Here is a 14996-nt window from a genome sequence, read left to right on the forward strand (position 1 = left end):
TTGGATTTATGCCATCACTGGGAAATAACATTGTTTAACCCAGCCCTTCTCACTTAAAGAATGTTGCTCTGCTGTATATATCTAGAGCTTTCAAATGTGGGTGAAAGAATCTGAATATCCAGGAGATGGCAGCAGAGAGTTGGGGTTTCTGTATCTTTTGGAGGTTGCCCATATCTTTGCAGCCCAGATGATAACACAGCCTCTAAAACAGTTCTTATTTGTTCTGATAGCAGTAATCCTAAAACATCTGAAAACACCACATGCAGGCACATACAGTTCTTGAAATAACTCAGTCTTAGATCATTCAGACATTAGTAGACCTAAGAACCTGATGACGAACTACATTGTTTTTAGATTACCATTTTTAGACATTAAAATTATAGAGACAAAGCTCAAAATAATTCTCCTCTATACTATGAGTTTCGGATAACATTACTTTAGAGACTAAGTCTCAGCTGTTGCTTTATAATCCATTTTTATGTAAAAGCAAAATACCACTCGCGCATCATCACAAAATCTCCAGAACCGTAAAGCTTAGAAACTTGAAATTTGGCACATATGTTCCTCTTGGCTTCTAGGTGCTCACTAAGAAAGGATTTTTCAAAATGACCATCAGAGCTTTAGTATTTCATATATTATTATTAACACGCTCTGATGCTAAGGAGTTCTACTCCCCCTCCCCACCTGAAAAGAAATCTGTTCCAGATGCAAAACACAAGCAGAGGAGAGGAGTTTCAGTTTTAGTTTCACAGCACCAAGCAGCTTTAGTACAGAACAGTTGAGCTAAGCCATGCCCAGGCTCCTTGCTGTCTCCTTCTTGCTCACACAGCAAATACTATTTCAGTTTCCATGTTTCAGTTTCCAAACAGCCCTCAACTCTCTCACACACTGACAGGACGCTAGCCAGATGAATACCGATGGATGCTGATAGGCAGAGGCAGAATTCCCACCCACCCCTTATTTTCCTCCCCCAAAACTAAGCCTGGTGACATAGTTTCGTAGCAAAGCATGGGTATCCAGCTATTCCTATAATAAGTAGATACTCTTCACTGAATAACCTTAAATATTTTTGAAAGATGTGAGAACCATTTGGTGTAGTGGTTAAGTCACCAAGGTAGAAACCAAAAGACCGTGAGTTCTAGGCACAAAGCCAGTGAGTGAATTGGAGCCAGACATTATCTCTCAGCCCTAGGAAAATGGCAATGGCTAACCTCCTCTGAAAATTACAAGGACTAATCCAAGTAGTTGCCAGGGGTCAAAACTGATTCATAGGTTTGCATATATAAAGTTTTTGCAACATACAGAGTTGCTTCATCGAACATTGTACAATAGAAACTGTGATATTTCCCAGTTTTCAACATAAGCAAAGAAAACTTGTATATGTAATTCATGATGTATTAATCTATAATTGATTAAATATCTGCCAGTTAGATTTTTAATCTAACAGTTAGATTGTAAAATCTAACAGTTAGTTAGATTTTTAAAAGAATTAGTTTAATTTAATTTAATTTATGCAATCAGCCATCATATTTATATAGCTAACCATCTCACCAACATGACTCTGGGCAGTGTACAATAAAAAAAAAAAGAACTGTAGCAAAAGCATTCCACAATTAGAAGAATATCAATATTATTCAAAGACCAGGAGAGTATTAGAAAGTAGCCAATGCAAACTCTTCACCAATCATTTTTCAAAATCTTGTTTGTGTGTTTCAGATCGAAATGCTAGAGCACAAATATGGGGGCCACTTGGTCTCTCGGAGAGCAGCCTGCACGATCCAGACTGCCTTCCGCCAGTACCAGCTAAGCAAAAACTTTGAGAAGATCCGGAACTCTCTACTGGAGAGCCGCATGCCCCGGCGGATTTCCTTGAGGAAACTCCGAGTCCAGAACTCTGAAAATTTTTCTGCTGAGAAAGCTCTAGTGGAAGGCTATAACTTTGTTGGCATCCCCTTGGTAAGATCTCCCTCTTTGCCAGTAACCATTAGTGGGGCACTGACCGAACTGGAAGACTCGTTCACTGAGCAAGTTCAGTCTTTGGCTAAATCGATTGACGACGCGCTCAGCACATGGAGCCTGAAAACGATGTGCTCCCTTCAAGACGGCAGTTCCTATCAGATAAGAGAGACTTTCAGTACGACCGCCATGCCACCAAACCAAGACTCGGACATGGAACTGAAAGACCAAGAGAAGGAGGAAGGGCTGCTGCCAGATACATTGCCAAAGAGCAGCAGCACACTCATGATGGCCTTTAGGGATGTCACTGTCCAAATAGACAACAAGAATATCTCCGTCTCCTCATCTACCTCGGTGTCTATGGCAAACTGCCTGGCTAACAGTAGCCAGGCTGGGATTTCTCCAGCTGCCAAAATAGAAGAAATCCCCGTGGAAGGGGAGAAAGAGGATAAAGATCTCCAAGTTGTTTCAGAAGGGCAGCCTGATGCTGGAGCCCTCCAGAATAGTCACCCAATAACTGAGGAGAATCTCAACACCAACGGTTTGGAGAAAGGGGAGCCCGAGCAAGACCAAATGATGATGCCGAAACTTGACTTTGGCTCTGAAAATGGGACTGGGCAGCACAAGGGATCGGAAGCTGAAAATGTAGACAATTTGGAACAACTGAGCAGCAGCAGTACGTCCACCTCAGCGAAGTCTGCTTCAGAGTTATCCTCAAAGGAAGCCCTGCAAGCCATGATTTTGAGCCTGCCACGGTACCACTGTGAGAATCCAGCCGTCTGCAAATCCCCCACGCTTTCTACGGACACCATGAGGAAACGGCTGTACCGCATTGGGCTGAATCTCTTTAACATGTAAGTGACTTAACGAGAACATCTCTTTAAAATCTCTTGTAGCTTTCCTGAGTTCATCAAAACAAGAGACTATCAGAAACAATTAGGCTTATCCCAGCAGCAGGGTTTTCTGGTTTGGAGGTTCGGTCTTCAAAGCACTGAGGGTTCTGCATGGACATTTGGTTGCAAATATAGGAATAAAAATAATCTAGAACCACATGGTTAGACAGATGCCAGAGAGCTGTAGACAGGTAACCAACTACATTCCAACAAGGTTTGTTGTAATGTTCAGGGATATTGTAAGAATGTGTATGTCTTAAAAGATGTCGATGGAGATTCTCAGTCATCCAGGTCATGGTTATCCCAAAGGTGCTTTTTCAAGAGGCAACTGGACTGCTCTGAGAAGCAAAACGTCTTCAAAGAAAAACCAGAAACTCCAGTTGCCTCTTGAAAAAACACCTTGGGATGTCTTAAAAGAGCTTGAAAGAAAAATATCCTGTATTTTCAGATATTTTGGGCAGAGATTAATCTCTCAGACCTAAAGATTTTAGCAGCTGTTTTTTTCCCCTTAATGGGATGGGATTTGTGAATTTTGTTGGAGGCTGTGGCTTACATTGGTGGACACTAATGCTACCGAAGGGAGAAAAACGCATTTATGCACAACAGTTTTGAAAAGTGGAGGCAGAACCATTGGATTAGTAGAAGTGCACTCTGCCCTTGCATTATGGATGCTTACTTGATTGACTTCTGAATTTCAGTGAACCACAGTGTCATTTTTGCCAAGGATCCTCTTAGTTTCCTCCCCTCCCCCAATGATTATAGGCTAGGATGCTTGTAGACTATTTTGACTGTGGAAAATATAAAAGCCTGGCCCTGCTACAACGAGGCCTAGATGGCATGACACTCACTGTACTCTAAATATAGGTGACTCAAACATTGTACTCAGGGAATGTTCATGAGCAAGTCTTCATCAAATTGGCAAAAGGGATTAGGTGGAATGCTACAAAATTAATTCCTGAGCCTAATAATTCTTAACTTTTTTTATTAATAGAGGTAGAAGGATTTTTTCCCAGGTTTGCCATTGACACAAAATTGGATGCCTGGCTTATTTATTTATTCAGCATAAGGCATATCGTACATTTAATAATAATATATAGTACATAAACACAATAAAATATAAATGTTAAAATGATCTAAGTTCAAATACCAATGTCTAGGTTTATATTTTTAAAAACCATATGTTGGAGCGGTATATGCCCTTAGCTTGCAGCCGTTCATGATGTGTTCTACAGCTAATATCCTAGAAGTCAGAGATAAAATTTGAAACAATCTCAATAGCCTAAATTTAAAAAAATAAAAAATAACACCAGAATGAGATAGAGACGAATGGCAAGTTCTTTACGTAGGAGAGAAGTTAAATGAGCTTCTCAGTTAAACGGCATCTCTGTACTGGTGATAGTACTTATGCAAAACATCTTGGAATGGCAGCTGATTACAACTTGAATATGAGTTTTAAAGAGAAGTAATGGCTTCACTATATTCTGCTCTGACTAGACTCAGTCTAGAATAATTGTGCCACTTCTGAGAATGACACTTAAAAAGAATTTAAACAAATGGAATTCAAGGGATCTGGAGACTAGAAATAAGGGATACAGGTAGTCCTCAACTTATGACCACACTTAAGCCCAAAATTTATGTTGCTAAGTGAGACCATTGTTAAGTGAGTTTTGCCCCATTTGATGACTTTTCTTGACACATTTGTTAAGTGAATCACTGCAGTTGTTAAATTAGTAACACGGTTGTTAAATGAATCTGGTTTCCTCATTAATTTTGCTTGTCGGAAGATTGCATAAGAAGATCACATGACTCTGGGACATTGCAACCGTCATAAATGTGAGTTCCAACTCATAAAACTTATTGTATACACATTTTATAGTTGTCAACAGAAAGGCGGGGAGTTTCAAAGAGCAGGCAGCAGTGTGGAATCAAAAGTACATTCCATTCATATTTTCTTCAGAGACTGATTGGATGACTGAAGCTTCTGCTGTACAAAAATCTAATTGGAGAGCATGATTGATGACTCTTGGCTATGGACGTGTTTTGTGGATGATACACCCAGAGGGGTGGGGATAAAAGCAGGATCAAGAGTGACAGTGAATTACGTGTCTCAGAGTCGTCTACGCTCAGGCAAATGCCAGCATGTTAACTTCTAATAAAAGAAAAGTTTTGGGAGTGTGGCTTGAGGCTCATGATTTAATTGGAGTAACTGCCAGAATCCTGAGAGTGAGTCACTAGTCAGGCATTTGAATGTAAATCATGTGACCATGGGGAAGCTGCAATGGTCATGAATATGAAAAATGGTCATAAGTCACTTTTTTCAGTGCTGTTGTAACTTTGAACAGTCACTAAATGAAATGTTGTAAGTCAAGGACCACTTATACTAATGGAAATTGATGGAACTTTGAATCTTTAGTTCAGAGTAGAGAAAGGGAATAAACGATAGCTATGTTTGTGCAAAGATGTGGCCCACAAAAGATATGACCCAGAGAGTCAGAATTTAGAATACTGGTTTTAAATTACAGAATGGTGGATTTCAAGGAAAAGTTTGTGGGGAAAAAAATATTGTTAGACCAATTTAATAGGAGAGCCAGTTATTCAGAGAAGTGTTGGAGTTTTCTTCCTTGAATAGATTCAAGTAGAATTAACAGGGAGGTGTGAAGTCCAAAATATCTGGGTGTGATGACCCGAGGCGTGGCACAAAGGCAACACAGTCAGATAATCAGTAGGAGTCTCTTTATTAGCTCCAACTTTGCCCCCAGTGTCCTGGTTACCTTCTGGCTGAGAAAAACTCTCCCAGGAAAAGCCTTTGGCTGCAGAGAATCAAGTCCAAAACGTGGTCAACAAAAACTGTAACTATAACTCCAATCAAGGCAAAATGAGGTAAGTAGTCTGACAAGGCAGGAGCAAGAAGTCCAGACGTGAAGGCACGGCAATAACTCAACATGGTTGGGAAGATGCCAGGAACACAGATAACTAACGTCAACATAAGATAAACTCGCGTTTGCTCCCAGCAGCTGCCACACTCAACATGCATCTCTTTTAAACTCTCATTCCCAGGTGTGGCTAATGAAGGGAATCAGGGCCCTTTCCTCCCCCGTAAGCCACACAACTCACATTGCTCTCTTCTCCATTCCTCCCTGTGTGCCCTAGGATGAACAGCAGAGTCTTCCTCTGAACTCCCTCTCCCTTGTTCTACCTCTTCCCTGCTCTGCCCAGCTGGACTTTGCCCTTCCCCAGTTTCCTCCACAGACAACGGAGCCACACTCCCACTCCCTGTCAGCTGTTCGTCTTCCTCCTCGGACTCAGACTCTGACAGGGGGATGACACTCGGGATCTCAGATCATCTACCCCTGACCTTCTAATAGCGTCACTATTTATTTGTATCACCATTGTGGCTACTTTTTGAACTGAATAAAGATACCACCAGTGTCGGACAGCACTGAGTTTCAGAGTTTAGTGACCATGATTAGGTAACAGATTTCCTGATGTTTTGCTTGCAGCTGTGGCTGGTATCTTCAGAGGCAAGGCAATCTGCTAGTATCTCTTATAACACTTGCTTAATGAGATGTTATTTTGCATGCCCAAATAACTCTACAGGGGATGCTTTGAAGAATTTGAATGAATGGCTGGATGAATAAATAAATAAATGACCTACTTACTCGTTTTAATGGGCTTAGGTGCAAATTCATCTTTGCTCATTGTTTAATATCCCTTTAAAAGGCAGCCTTAAGAAAGAAGCCATTCAGAATGCCGCAGCTAGAATAATCAGCAATGGCAATAATACCATTTGTCCCTATTTAAAATCCTATATATAATCCCTTTAATTTAGTTTAGTCACCAGTGACTTGACCTATGACTTATGCATGCTGAGGCACATAATGAATTTACGGTAAATGTTTAGAACTGGCAATATCCCACTACTTTTCACCATATGGACATGCTTCTTATTTTTTATCGCAATGGCAGTCTTGCGTTTTCTCCTGCTTTCCCATTGGAATTAATTACCTCTTGTGCAATACCCTTGGTGATAATAATAATTAAAAAAAAATGACTTCGGGTTGCCAAATGGTTCTAATGCTATTCCTTTCCTCCGTAAGGCTGTGTGCACGAGGCCTCAGTTAATAGGAAACTGCTCCCCACAGAGCAACAAACTTTATTGCTTTCCCTAATAAATGGTAACATGTGGGGTGATATAAAGCTTCCCGACGGGATTTAATAAAACCAATGGCTTACCATCTACCTACAGTAGATATTCCCAAGGGAGAGTTTTCCAAATATGTGGAAGCCAGCTCCTAGAATTCCTAGGCATTATGGATGGGAATGATAGATGTAACCCTTCCTATCTCGTAAGCCTCATGTTGGAGAAGGTTGGCCCATTGCAGGTCATCCTCAACTTACAACAGTTCATTTAGTGATTGTTCACTAAGTTACGACAGCACTGGGGGAAAAAAAGTGACTTATGACCCATTTTTAACACTTACAGCCACCGCTGCATCTCCATGATCCTGTGATCAAAATTCGGATGCTTGGCAACTGACTCGTATTTAGGATGGTTGCAGTGTGGCGGGGGGTCATGGGATCCCCTTTAACGTCCTTCTGAAGAGCAAAGTCAATGGGAGAAGCCAAATTCACTTAACAACCATGTTACAAACTTAACAACTGTAGTGATTCACTTAACAATAGCGGCAAGAACAGTGACAGGGTCGTACAATGGGCCAAAATTCACTTAACAGTCGTTTTGCTTAGCCACAGAAGTTTGGGGCTCCACTGTGATCATAAGTCTAGGATTACCTGGATATTGTAAGGTGCTTGGTCCCTGATCTTTTGTATGGCCTTTGCCAAGTGTTCGGTTGTGTAATTCCCGTAGGAGCAATTGCTGGCTAATATTCGGAATTCTGGCAACCTTCTGTGCATTGGTTGAATGTACTTATGAGTCAGCACTTCAGGCAGCAGCAGCAGCAGCAACCCATGCCTTGGCGAACGGGTGGAATCCCTGGAACAGAGAAAGCCTCATTATGCAGCGTTGCTTTCATAGTGGCAATGTGTGGGCGGCCATCTCTGTAGGCAGAGGGGGAAGCCAAGAGAAAGGAAGAAATTCCACAGCATAACAACCAACTTGCTTAACTTCTCAGGGGGTGGGGGGAGAAAAGCTGCCGAATTAAATCTAGAAGCAATACCGGCTGCTAATTGCTATTCTTATCACAGCATAATGCTGCAGGAATGCTGGGGAACATTACCATGTGGCAACCTACCAATACCTACTGCACATTCGCCACGTTCGGACCAGCCAAGTAAATATCACCATGAACAAATGCTTCAAGCGACAGTCATCTAATAACAATCAAGTGAAACCTTCAGCTTCAATCTACTAGGAATATAAATGAGGACCTATCACATTTTAATAGTCATTATTCTGTGGAATGAACATGTTGAATCAACTTAATGGTTGGCAATTATGTCACCACTCTTGGGTTGGCTTGACTAGGAGGGGGTGAGGGAGGGAGAGAGAGAGAGAAAAGAAAGAGAGAGATAGACAAATAGATAAATGATAGATAGATAGATAGATAGATAGATAGATAGATAGATAAGAGAAAGAATAGAATAGAATAGAATAGAATAGAATAGAATAGAATAGAATAGAATAGAATAGAATAGAATAGAATAGAATAGAATAGAATACTTTATTGGCCAAGTGTGATTAGGCACACAAGGAATTTATCTTGGTGCAAATGCTCTCAGTGTACATGAAAGAAAAGATACATTCGTCAAGAGTTGAGAATCTTAAGGTATGACACTTAATGATAGTCATAAGGTACATAAATATATAGATAAATATATAGAGACGTAAATAGATAGATAGATAGATAGATAGATAGATAGATAGATAGATAGATAGATAGATAGATAAATAGATAGATAGATAGACAGACAGACAGCCCTTCATTTGTATTCCATCTTTCTATCAAGGTAATTTATGGTAATTTATAGTTTAAAACAGGAAGGATAAGAAAAAAAACAAGCAAATATGTCAGAAATGAATTTCATTTCATAGATCATTTCATAGATCATCATCAAGGTATTTGATGGAATAACTATGGTAACTGGCAGTTCGGGGTGAGGAAGAATAGTTTCAGCTACAACCTATGGCAAACTTTTACTCATTCATCTCTTGTTCAGAAGCAATCAAATGCAAGTAGTCCTTGTTTAGCCGCTGCCTTGTTTAGCAACCGTTCACAGTTGCAAAGTCGATGAAAAAAGTATTTTTATGGCCGATCCTTCTATTTACAAATTTCACAGGTTGTAAAACAAAGGTAAACTGTAAGATTGTAAACACACACTTGTGATTTCACTTAGTCATCATTTTGCTAAATGAAGGAGTGGTCGCTAAATGAGAATTGTATGTACCTAATGGAAGTTGTTTAAGGAAAGAAAGAGATTAAAAAAAATGATTTATCTCAGCCCAAGCAGGCTGATATCAATTTCCTTGTTTCTTTAAGACATTGGAACATGTTTTTTTAGCACCCAAAATAACAAAGCTGGAAGGGACCTTGGAGGTCTTCTAGTCCAACCCCTGCTCAAGCAGGAGACCCTATACCATTTCAGACAAATGGCTGTCCAGTCTCTTCTTAAAAGCCTCCAGTGATGCATCAAATAGATACATATATCATGAATACATGAAATAGATAAATGTTTGGTCTTACTGAAGTTGTCATAGATTGTGTGGGGGTAAAGGCTGCATAAACAGGCTGCATAAACAGAGGGATGGAATTCAAGATCACATGAAGTCTTAATACCACTTTATAATGCCTTGGTAAGGCCACACTTGGAATACTGCATCTAGTTTTGTTCGCCACACACGTAAAACAGATGTTGAGACTGTAGAAAGAGTGCAGAGAAGAGCAACAAAGATGATTAGGGGACTGGAGGCTAAAACATATGAAGAACGGTTGCAGGAACTGGGTATGTCTAGTCTAATGAAAAGAAGGACTAGGGGAGACATGACAGCACTGTTCCAATATCTCAGGGGTTGCCACAAAGAAGAGGGAGTCAAGCTATTCTCCAAAGCACCTGAGGGCAAGACAAGAAGTGATGGGTGGAAACTCATCAAGGAGAGAAGCAACCTAGAACTAAGGAGGAATTTCCCAACAGTTAGAACAATTAATCAATGGAACAACTTGCCTCCAGAAGTTGTGAATTCTCCAACACTGGAGGCTTTTAAGAAGAGATTAGATAATCATTTGTCTGAAATGATATAGGGTTTCCTATATCATGATATAGGGGTTGGACTCGAAGACCTCCAAGTTCCCTTCCAACTCTTCTCTTCTCTTCTCTTCTCTTCTCTTCTCTTCTCTTCTCTTCTCTTCTCTTCTCTTCTCTTCTCTATTCTATTCTATTCTATTCTATTCTATTCTATTCTATTCTATTCTATTCTATTCCATTCCATTCCATTCCATTCCATTCCATTCCATTCCATTCTATTCCAAGGTGGTATTCAGCAGGTTCTGACCACTTCTGGAGAACCGGTAGTGGAAACTTTGAGTAGTTCAGAGAACCGGCAAATACCACCTCTGACTGGCTCCCATCTATTCTCTGCCACCCAAGTCCCAGCTGATTGGCTGGGTCTTCTTTTGTTGCCCTGCACAGGAGAACGGAGCTCGAAAGTAGGTTAGTGGAGTGGGGAAGGAATGGGATTTTGCAGTAACTTTCTCCCAGGAGTGGGAAGGGAATGGAGATTTTACAGTATCCTTCCCCTGTCACGACCACCAAGCCACGCCCACCAAACCACTCCATGCCCACCAAGCCACGCCCACAGAATCAGTAGTAAAAAAAATTGAATCCTACCACTGATATACTACAGAGTATGATCAAGGAGGACAATAGTCCTGCCAAAGTCACATGGTTCAGCCATTTAATGTTGTAATCTCTCACAGCATATCTGGCCTTGAAATCACTGGTTTTCATTTTAAAAGCTGTTAGAAATTGATGGCAGCAGAAGGGAATGCTAGGAGCCACACAAAAATGTTTAGGAAGGGGATCACAAATAGATTTTCAAATGCAGCTGGTCACCCATAGTTAGCCAAAACTCAGAAGCTTGTTAGCACCTTTTCCAAGTAATAAATTTCACCGAAAGGCATATTTCTTTTTCTTTTTGTGTGTGAACTGTAGCTCATTCATCCAAAACGTCTCACGATCAACTGTAGCTCACAAATGTTTATGCCTTTTCATAAAGCATATTAAGTGCCAGACTCCTGAGCATGAGAAGAAAAGGGAAGAGAAAGTTGTAAGAATTAAATCATTGTACCTCTTCAATAAGAAATAGCTAGTTTGATTATTTCAGCCTGAGAAAACTGTATATAAGTACTTCCTAAAGCAGAAGAGCCTGTATAAGGTGTTTTTTTTTTCCCCCTTCAGTGGATTTTCTAGTATTTACTCTCTTTTTCCCCCCCCTAACCTTATGACACTTCCAGATGTTCTGATTTCAGAACTGAAATGAAGCAAGGCTTCAGTGGGCTTTTTTTTCACCATTTAGTTTTCCATCTACTACAAGTATTGTACATGGACGTCTATAGTGCTTGTTGAAATCCAACAGCAGTTAGAACAAGCCCCATCTGCTCAACCTGTGAGCAGTGATATCAGTGCCTGGCTATTTAGGAGTTAACTGAGTGCCTCACTCTACCCCTCTAATAAAAATACATATGAACATGAGCTTCTTTTCATCTCCTAAGTAAGAGAGAGTTAGTTAGCTGAATCTCCTCTGCTCACCAAGATGGCATACTTCCAGCCATGACAATTCTGTATTTTAGCTCTCAGTCCTGCCCTTTTGGGCATTATGTCAAGAAGCCAAAATCAGGGCATCACAGTTGTCTGCTCCCATGGTTGCATTGTCCACACACTGTTCCTCGCTAGCCACCAAAATTCCCTGTTTGAAGAAGAAGAAGAAGAAGAAGAAGAAGAAGAAGAAGAAGAAGAAGAAGAAGAAGAAGAAGAAGAAGAAGAAGAAGAAGAAGAAGAAGAAGAAGAAGAAGAAGAAGAAGAAGAAGAGGAGGAGGAAGAGGAGGAGAAGGAGGAGGGAGGAGGAGGAGGAGGAGGAGGAGGAGGAGGAGGAGGAGGAGGAGGAGGAGGAGGAGGTGATGATGATGATAATGCCCTCCTGGAGCAAAAGGAAGATGGAGTGGATTGGCATCCATGGGTGGTACTGTCATCTATTGTGCAGCTGTGGAAGACTAAAAAGACTAAATAAAAATGAGATCCAGACAGCTGTGAGAAAAAAAGAAATACTTATTCCTAAAAGCAAAGAGTTTGCCTTTAGGGGCACCTGTAGAAAAATGGGGTACAGTGACACAGTTATATAAGGGAATGTGTCCTGGGTGTGGAAATGTCTAGGGCAGGGGTCCCCAAACTTGGCAACGTTAAGACTTGTGGACTTCAACTCCCAGAATTCTCCAGCCAGCATAGCATAGAGTTGAAGTCCACAAGTCTTAAAAGTTGCCAAGTTTGGAGACCTCTGGTCTAGGATGACACTTGATGTGTGTGTGTGTGTGTGTGTGTGTGTGTGTGTGTGTGTTTGTGTATTCTTGTGAACATGCAGTTCTGCTGGGAGACCTAATTTAATTAACCGTATTTGTGTCTACAGACCTTATTCTTTGATATGTGGATTAGGTCTGGATAATGGGGTTTAAGGAAGTTTAAGTAAATGATCCCCCCCACCCCTTAGCTATTTTTACTTGATTAATTTACTTTCAGCTTGATGGTCAATTATCTAGTGGAGACTCTGATTCTCAGCCCATTGTGGATTCTGGTCATGTTTAAGGAAAGATGGAAACAGTATAAAGAGTAAAATATATTTGGATATCAAACTTCCCACAGCCTCTTCTCAGACAAGAATTGTGTTCTGAGCAAAATGGGAAGGATCCGTCTCACCTTTATTTCCCTGCTCTCTGCAGAAATCCAGACAAGGGGATCCAGTTCCTGATCTCTCGGGGCTTCATACCAGACACACCGATTGGAGTGGCCCATTTCCTGTTGCAGCGTAAGGGTCTCAGCCGACAAATGATCGGGGAATTTCTGGGAAACAGCAAGAAACAATTCAACCGGGATATCCTGGAGTAAGTGTCTATCACCTGCTTCCTCTACCCATCAGCCACCCTTTCTGCAATTAACCATGATTAAGAATGTTCCTATAGATCAGACCTGGGTATTTTATGGCCCCTGGAGCAGATCTGGCTCTTTGGCTGTCCCTGTCTGGCCTGCATGAATTCATTGGAAATTAGAACTCAAGTGTAAATAACTTTGTGCCATGCACGCAACATACATTGCTTTTATTTTGAAGGTGACTGCTTTTTTTCTTTTCAATTTATATACGTGTGTGCATGCATCCCTATCCACCTTCACAGCCCTATTGGTTCGGCCCTCCATAACAGTGTGGCCCCTTTGAAAAATGAATTGCCCACCCCTGCTATAGATACATACTTCAGTTGCTACCCGCTTCCCTACTAGCTCCTGTTTTTCCAGAAACCTCGTAAGATCTGCTGATCGTTTTCATCTGGGGAACGTGGAGAACAATCCAACTGAATCAGCACTGCAGAAAGAATATGAGAGAAGCTCATCACAGGAGGAATAAGCTGGCTATACAGTTTGTTTTACAAAAATGAATTAAGGGAGGCACATGAAGGGAGGGGGTGGAGGAAAGGATGTGTGCTTGCCGCAGGACAGTGAACAGGCTGGCTTCTTGGTTGTCCTCTTGCAAAAATCTACTCCAAAATTTATTATAGAGTTCGGAGCATTTTAGCTCTTTCTCTGCAAGTTAAATAAGGATTCAATGCTGGTAAATCACATACTCAGAGCAACTATGACATTGCAGAGAAGGGAAACCCTGTGAAGAATTGAAATACAGGGTAGTTGTAGTTCTGTTTACAAGCTTATCTCCTTATAATAGTAAACTGAATCTTTATCCTCCTGCTTCCAGGTTTTCTTTTTGTCTGTATATTGATCTGCATCCAGCTGGAGGACATCACCCTAGTGATATTCTTGTATAGAGACATATATTTGAAAGAATTTAAGTCAGAAACAGTAGAGGCAGCAAAGGAATATGGGGAAGACCGGAAGCGTCATTTTTACTACTAGGTAGACGCTAAGCAGCTCTAACAAAAGTAGAACATGCTTTCCATCAAACCCACGGCTGTGCTCAATTGCTCCATGATTAACAAGGCAAAAGGAAGGAGCGAAGTGTCCTTAGGTGGCTCCAGGCAGCACAAATCTTTAAGCAAGGAGAACATCCGCTCATTGTCAACCAGTTATAAATGGCCATTAGCAACCTGTTTGCCTGATCTTGTCAAACTGATTTTCCCTCTCTCTCACTCTTCTCCACTTCGTTCCCACCTGCAAAATAATCAGGCTGAAGACAAAAAAGATTGCTCAGATCTGAGTCCTTATGGGGAAGGGTTTTACTTCACTTGCTCTCCTCCTGGGGTAGATGCAAGGGTGGGATTCTACCAGTTCGGCCCAGGTCAGGCAAACCGATAGCTCCGAAGATCAGCTGTCTAGCCTGTGCTTTATTTTTGGGTTTTCCAGCTCAGCTGCTTCACGCGGCACAGCAGATTTCCGTGCATCAGCTGTTTTATACACAGGGATTGCAGCAGAAATTGCAAACACTCTGCTTGCGCGAAGCACACACTAACTGAACCGATTGTTACACCGGTTAAATTTCACCCCTGGTAGATGTACCTGCTTGAGTCTGAGATTTCTTGTTTGGGCTTTTCCTTGCTTTTCTCCCTTCCTCTCCTTCTAACTGGGTTTTGGCATTGTGCTAAGCCAGGATAGGGTTGGCCTGTTTGCTTAGTGTATATGGTTTGTAATCATGGTTATGGCTTAATGTGATACATGATTCTGATTAGTTGGGGCTAATTCAACCAACCATGATTAATATAGTTTTATTTATTTATTTTATTTTTATTTATTTTTTATTTGTCAATTGCTTACAAAATAATAGGTATAAGTAAAAAGTTATGAATACATGGATACATATAAGAAAAAAATATATATAAAAGAAACAATAGGACAGGGACGGTAGGCACGTTGGTGCACTTATGCACGCCCCCTCTTAGGAAAGGGGTGAGGTCAACAGTAGACAGTCTAAGGTTAACATTT

At 41.0% G+C, this 14996-nt stretch overlaps 1 protein-coding gene across 7 annotated transcripts in view; it reads left to right on the forward strand.

Annotated features, from left to right (window-relative positions):
* The window catches only part of IQSEC3 (IQ motif and Sec7 domain ArfGEF 3), a 230035-nt gene that overhangs the window by 158324 nt on the left and 56715 nt on the right, over positions 1–14996 (forward strand). For all 7 annotated transcript variants that reach the window (XM_087968567.1, XM_087968571.1, XM_087968569.1 and 4 more), the window contains exons 4-5: positions 1717–2810; positions 12794–12955. In XM_087968567.1, coding sequence (XP_087824693.1) covers positions 1717–2810; positions 12794–12955 — 1256 coding nt within the window. The remainder of the gene's footprint in view (positions 1–1716; positions 2811–12793; positions 12956–14996) is intronic.

This window comes from Notechis scutatus, chromosome 6 (genome assembly GCF_049901735.1).
Source record: "Notechis scutatus isolate UNSWTSFEM ecotype Mainland chromosome 6, rNotScu1.2, whole genome shotgun sequence".
In the NCBI taxonomy this organism is placed as follows: domain Eukaryota; kingdom Metazoa; phylum Chordata; class Lepidosauria; order Squamata; family Elapidae; genus Notechis; species Notechis scutatus.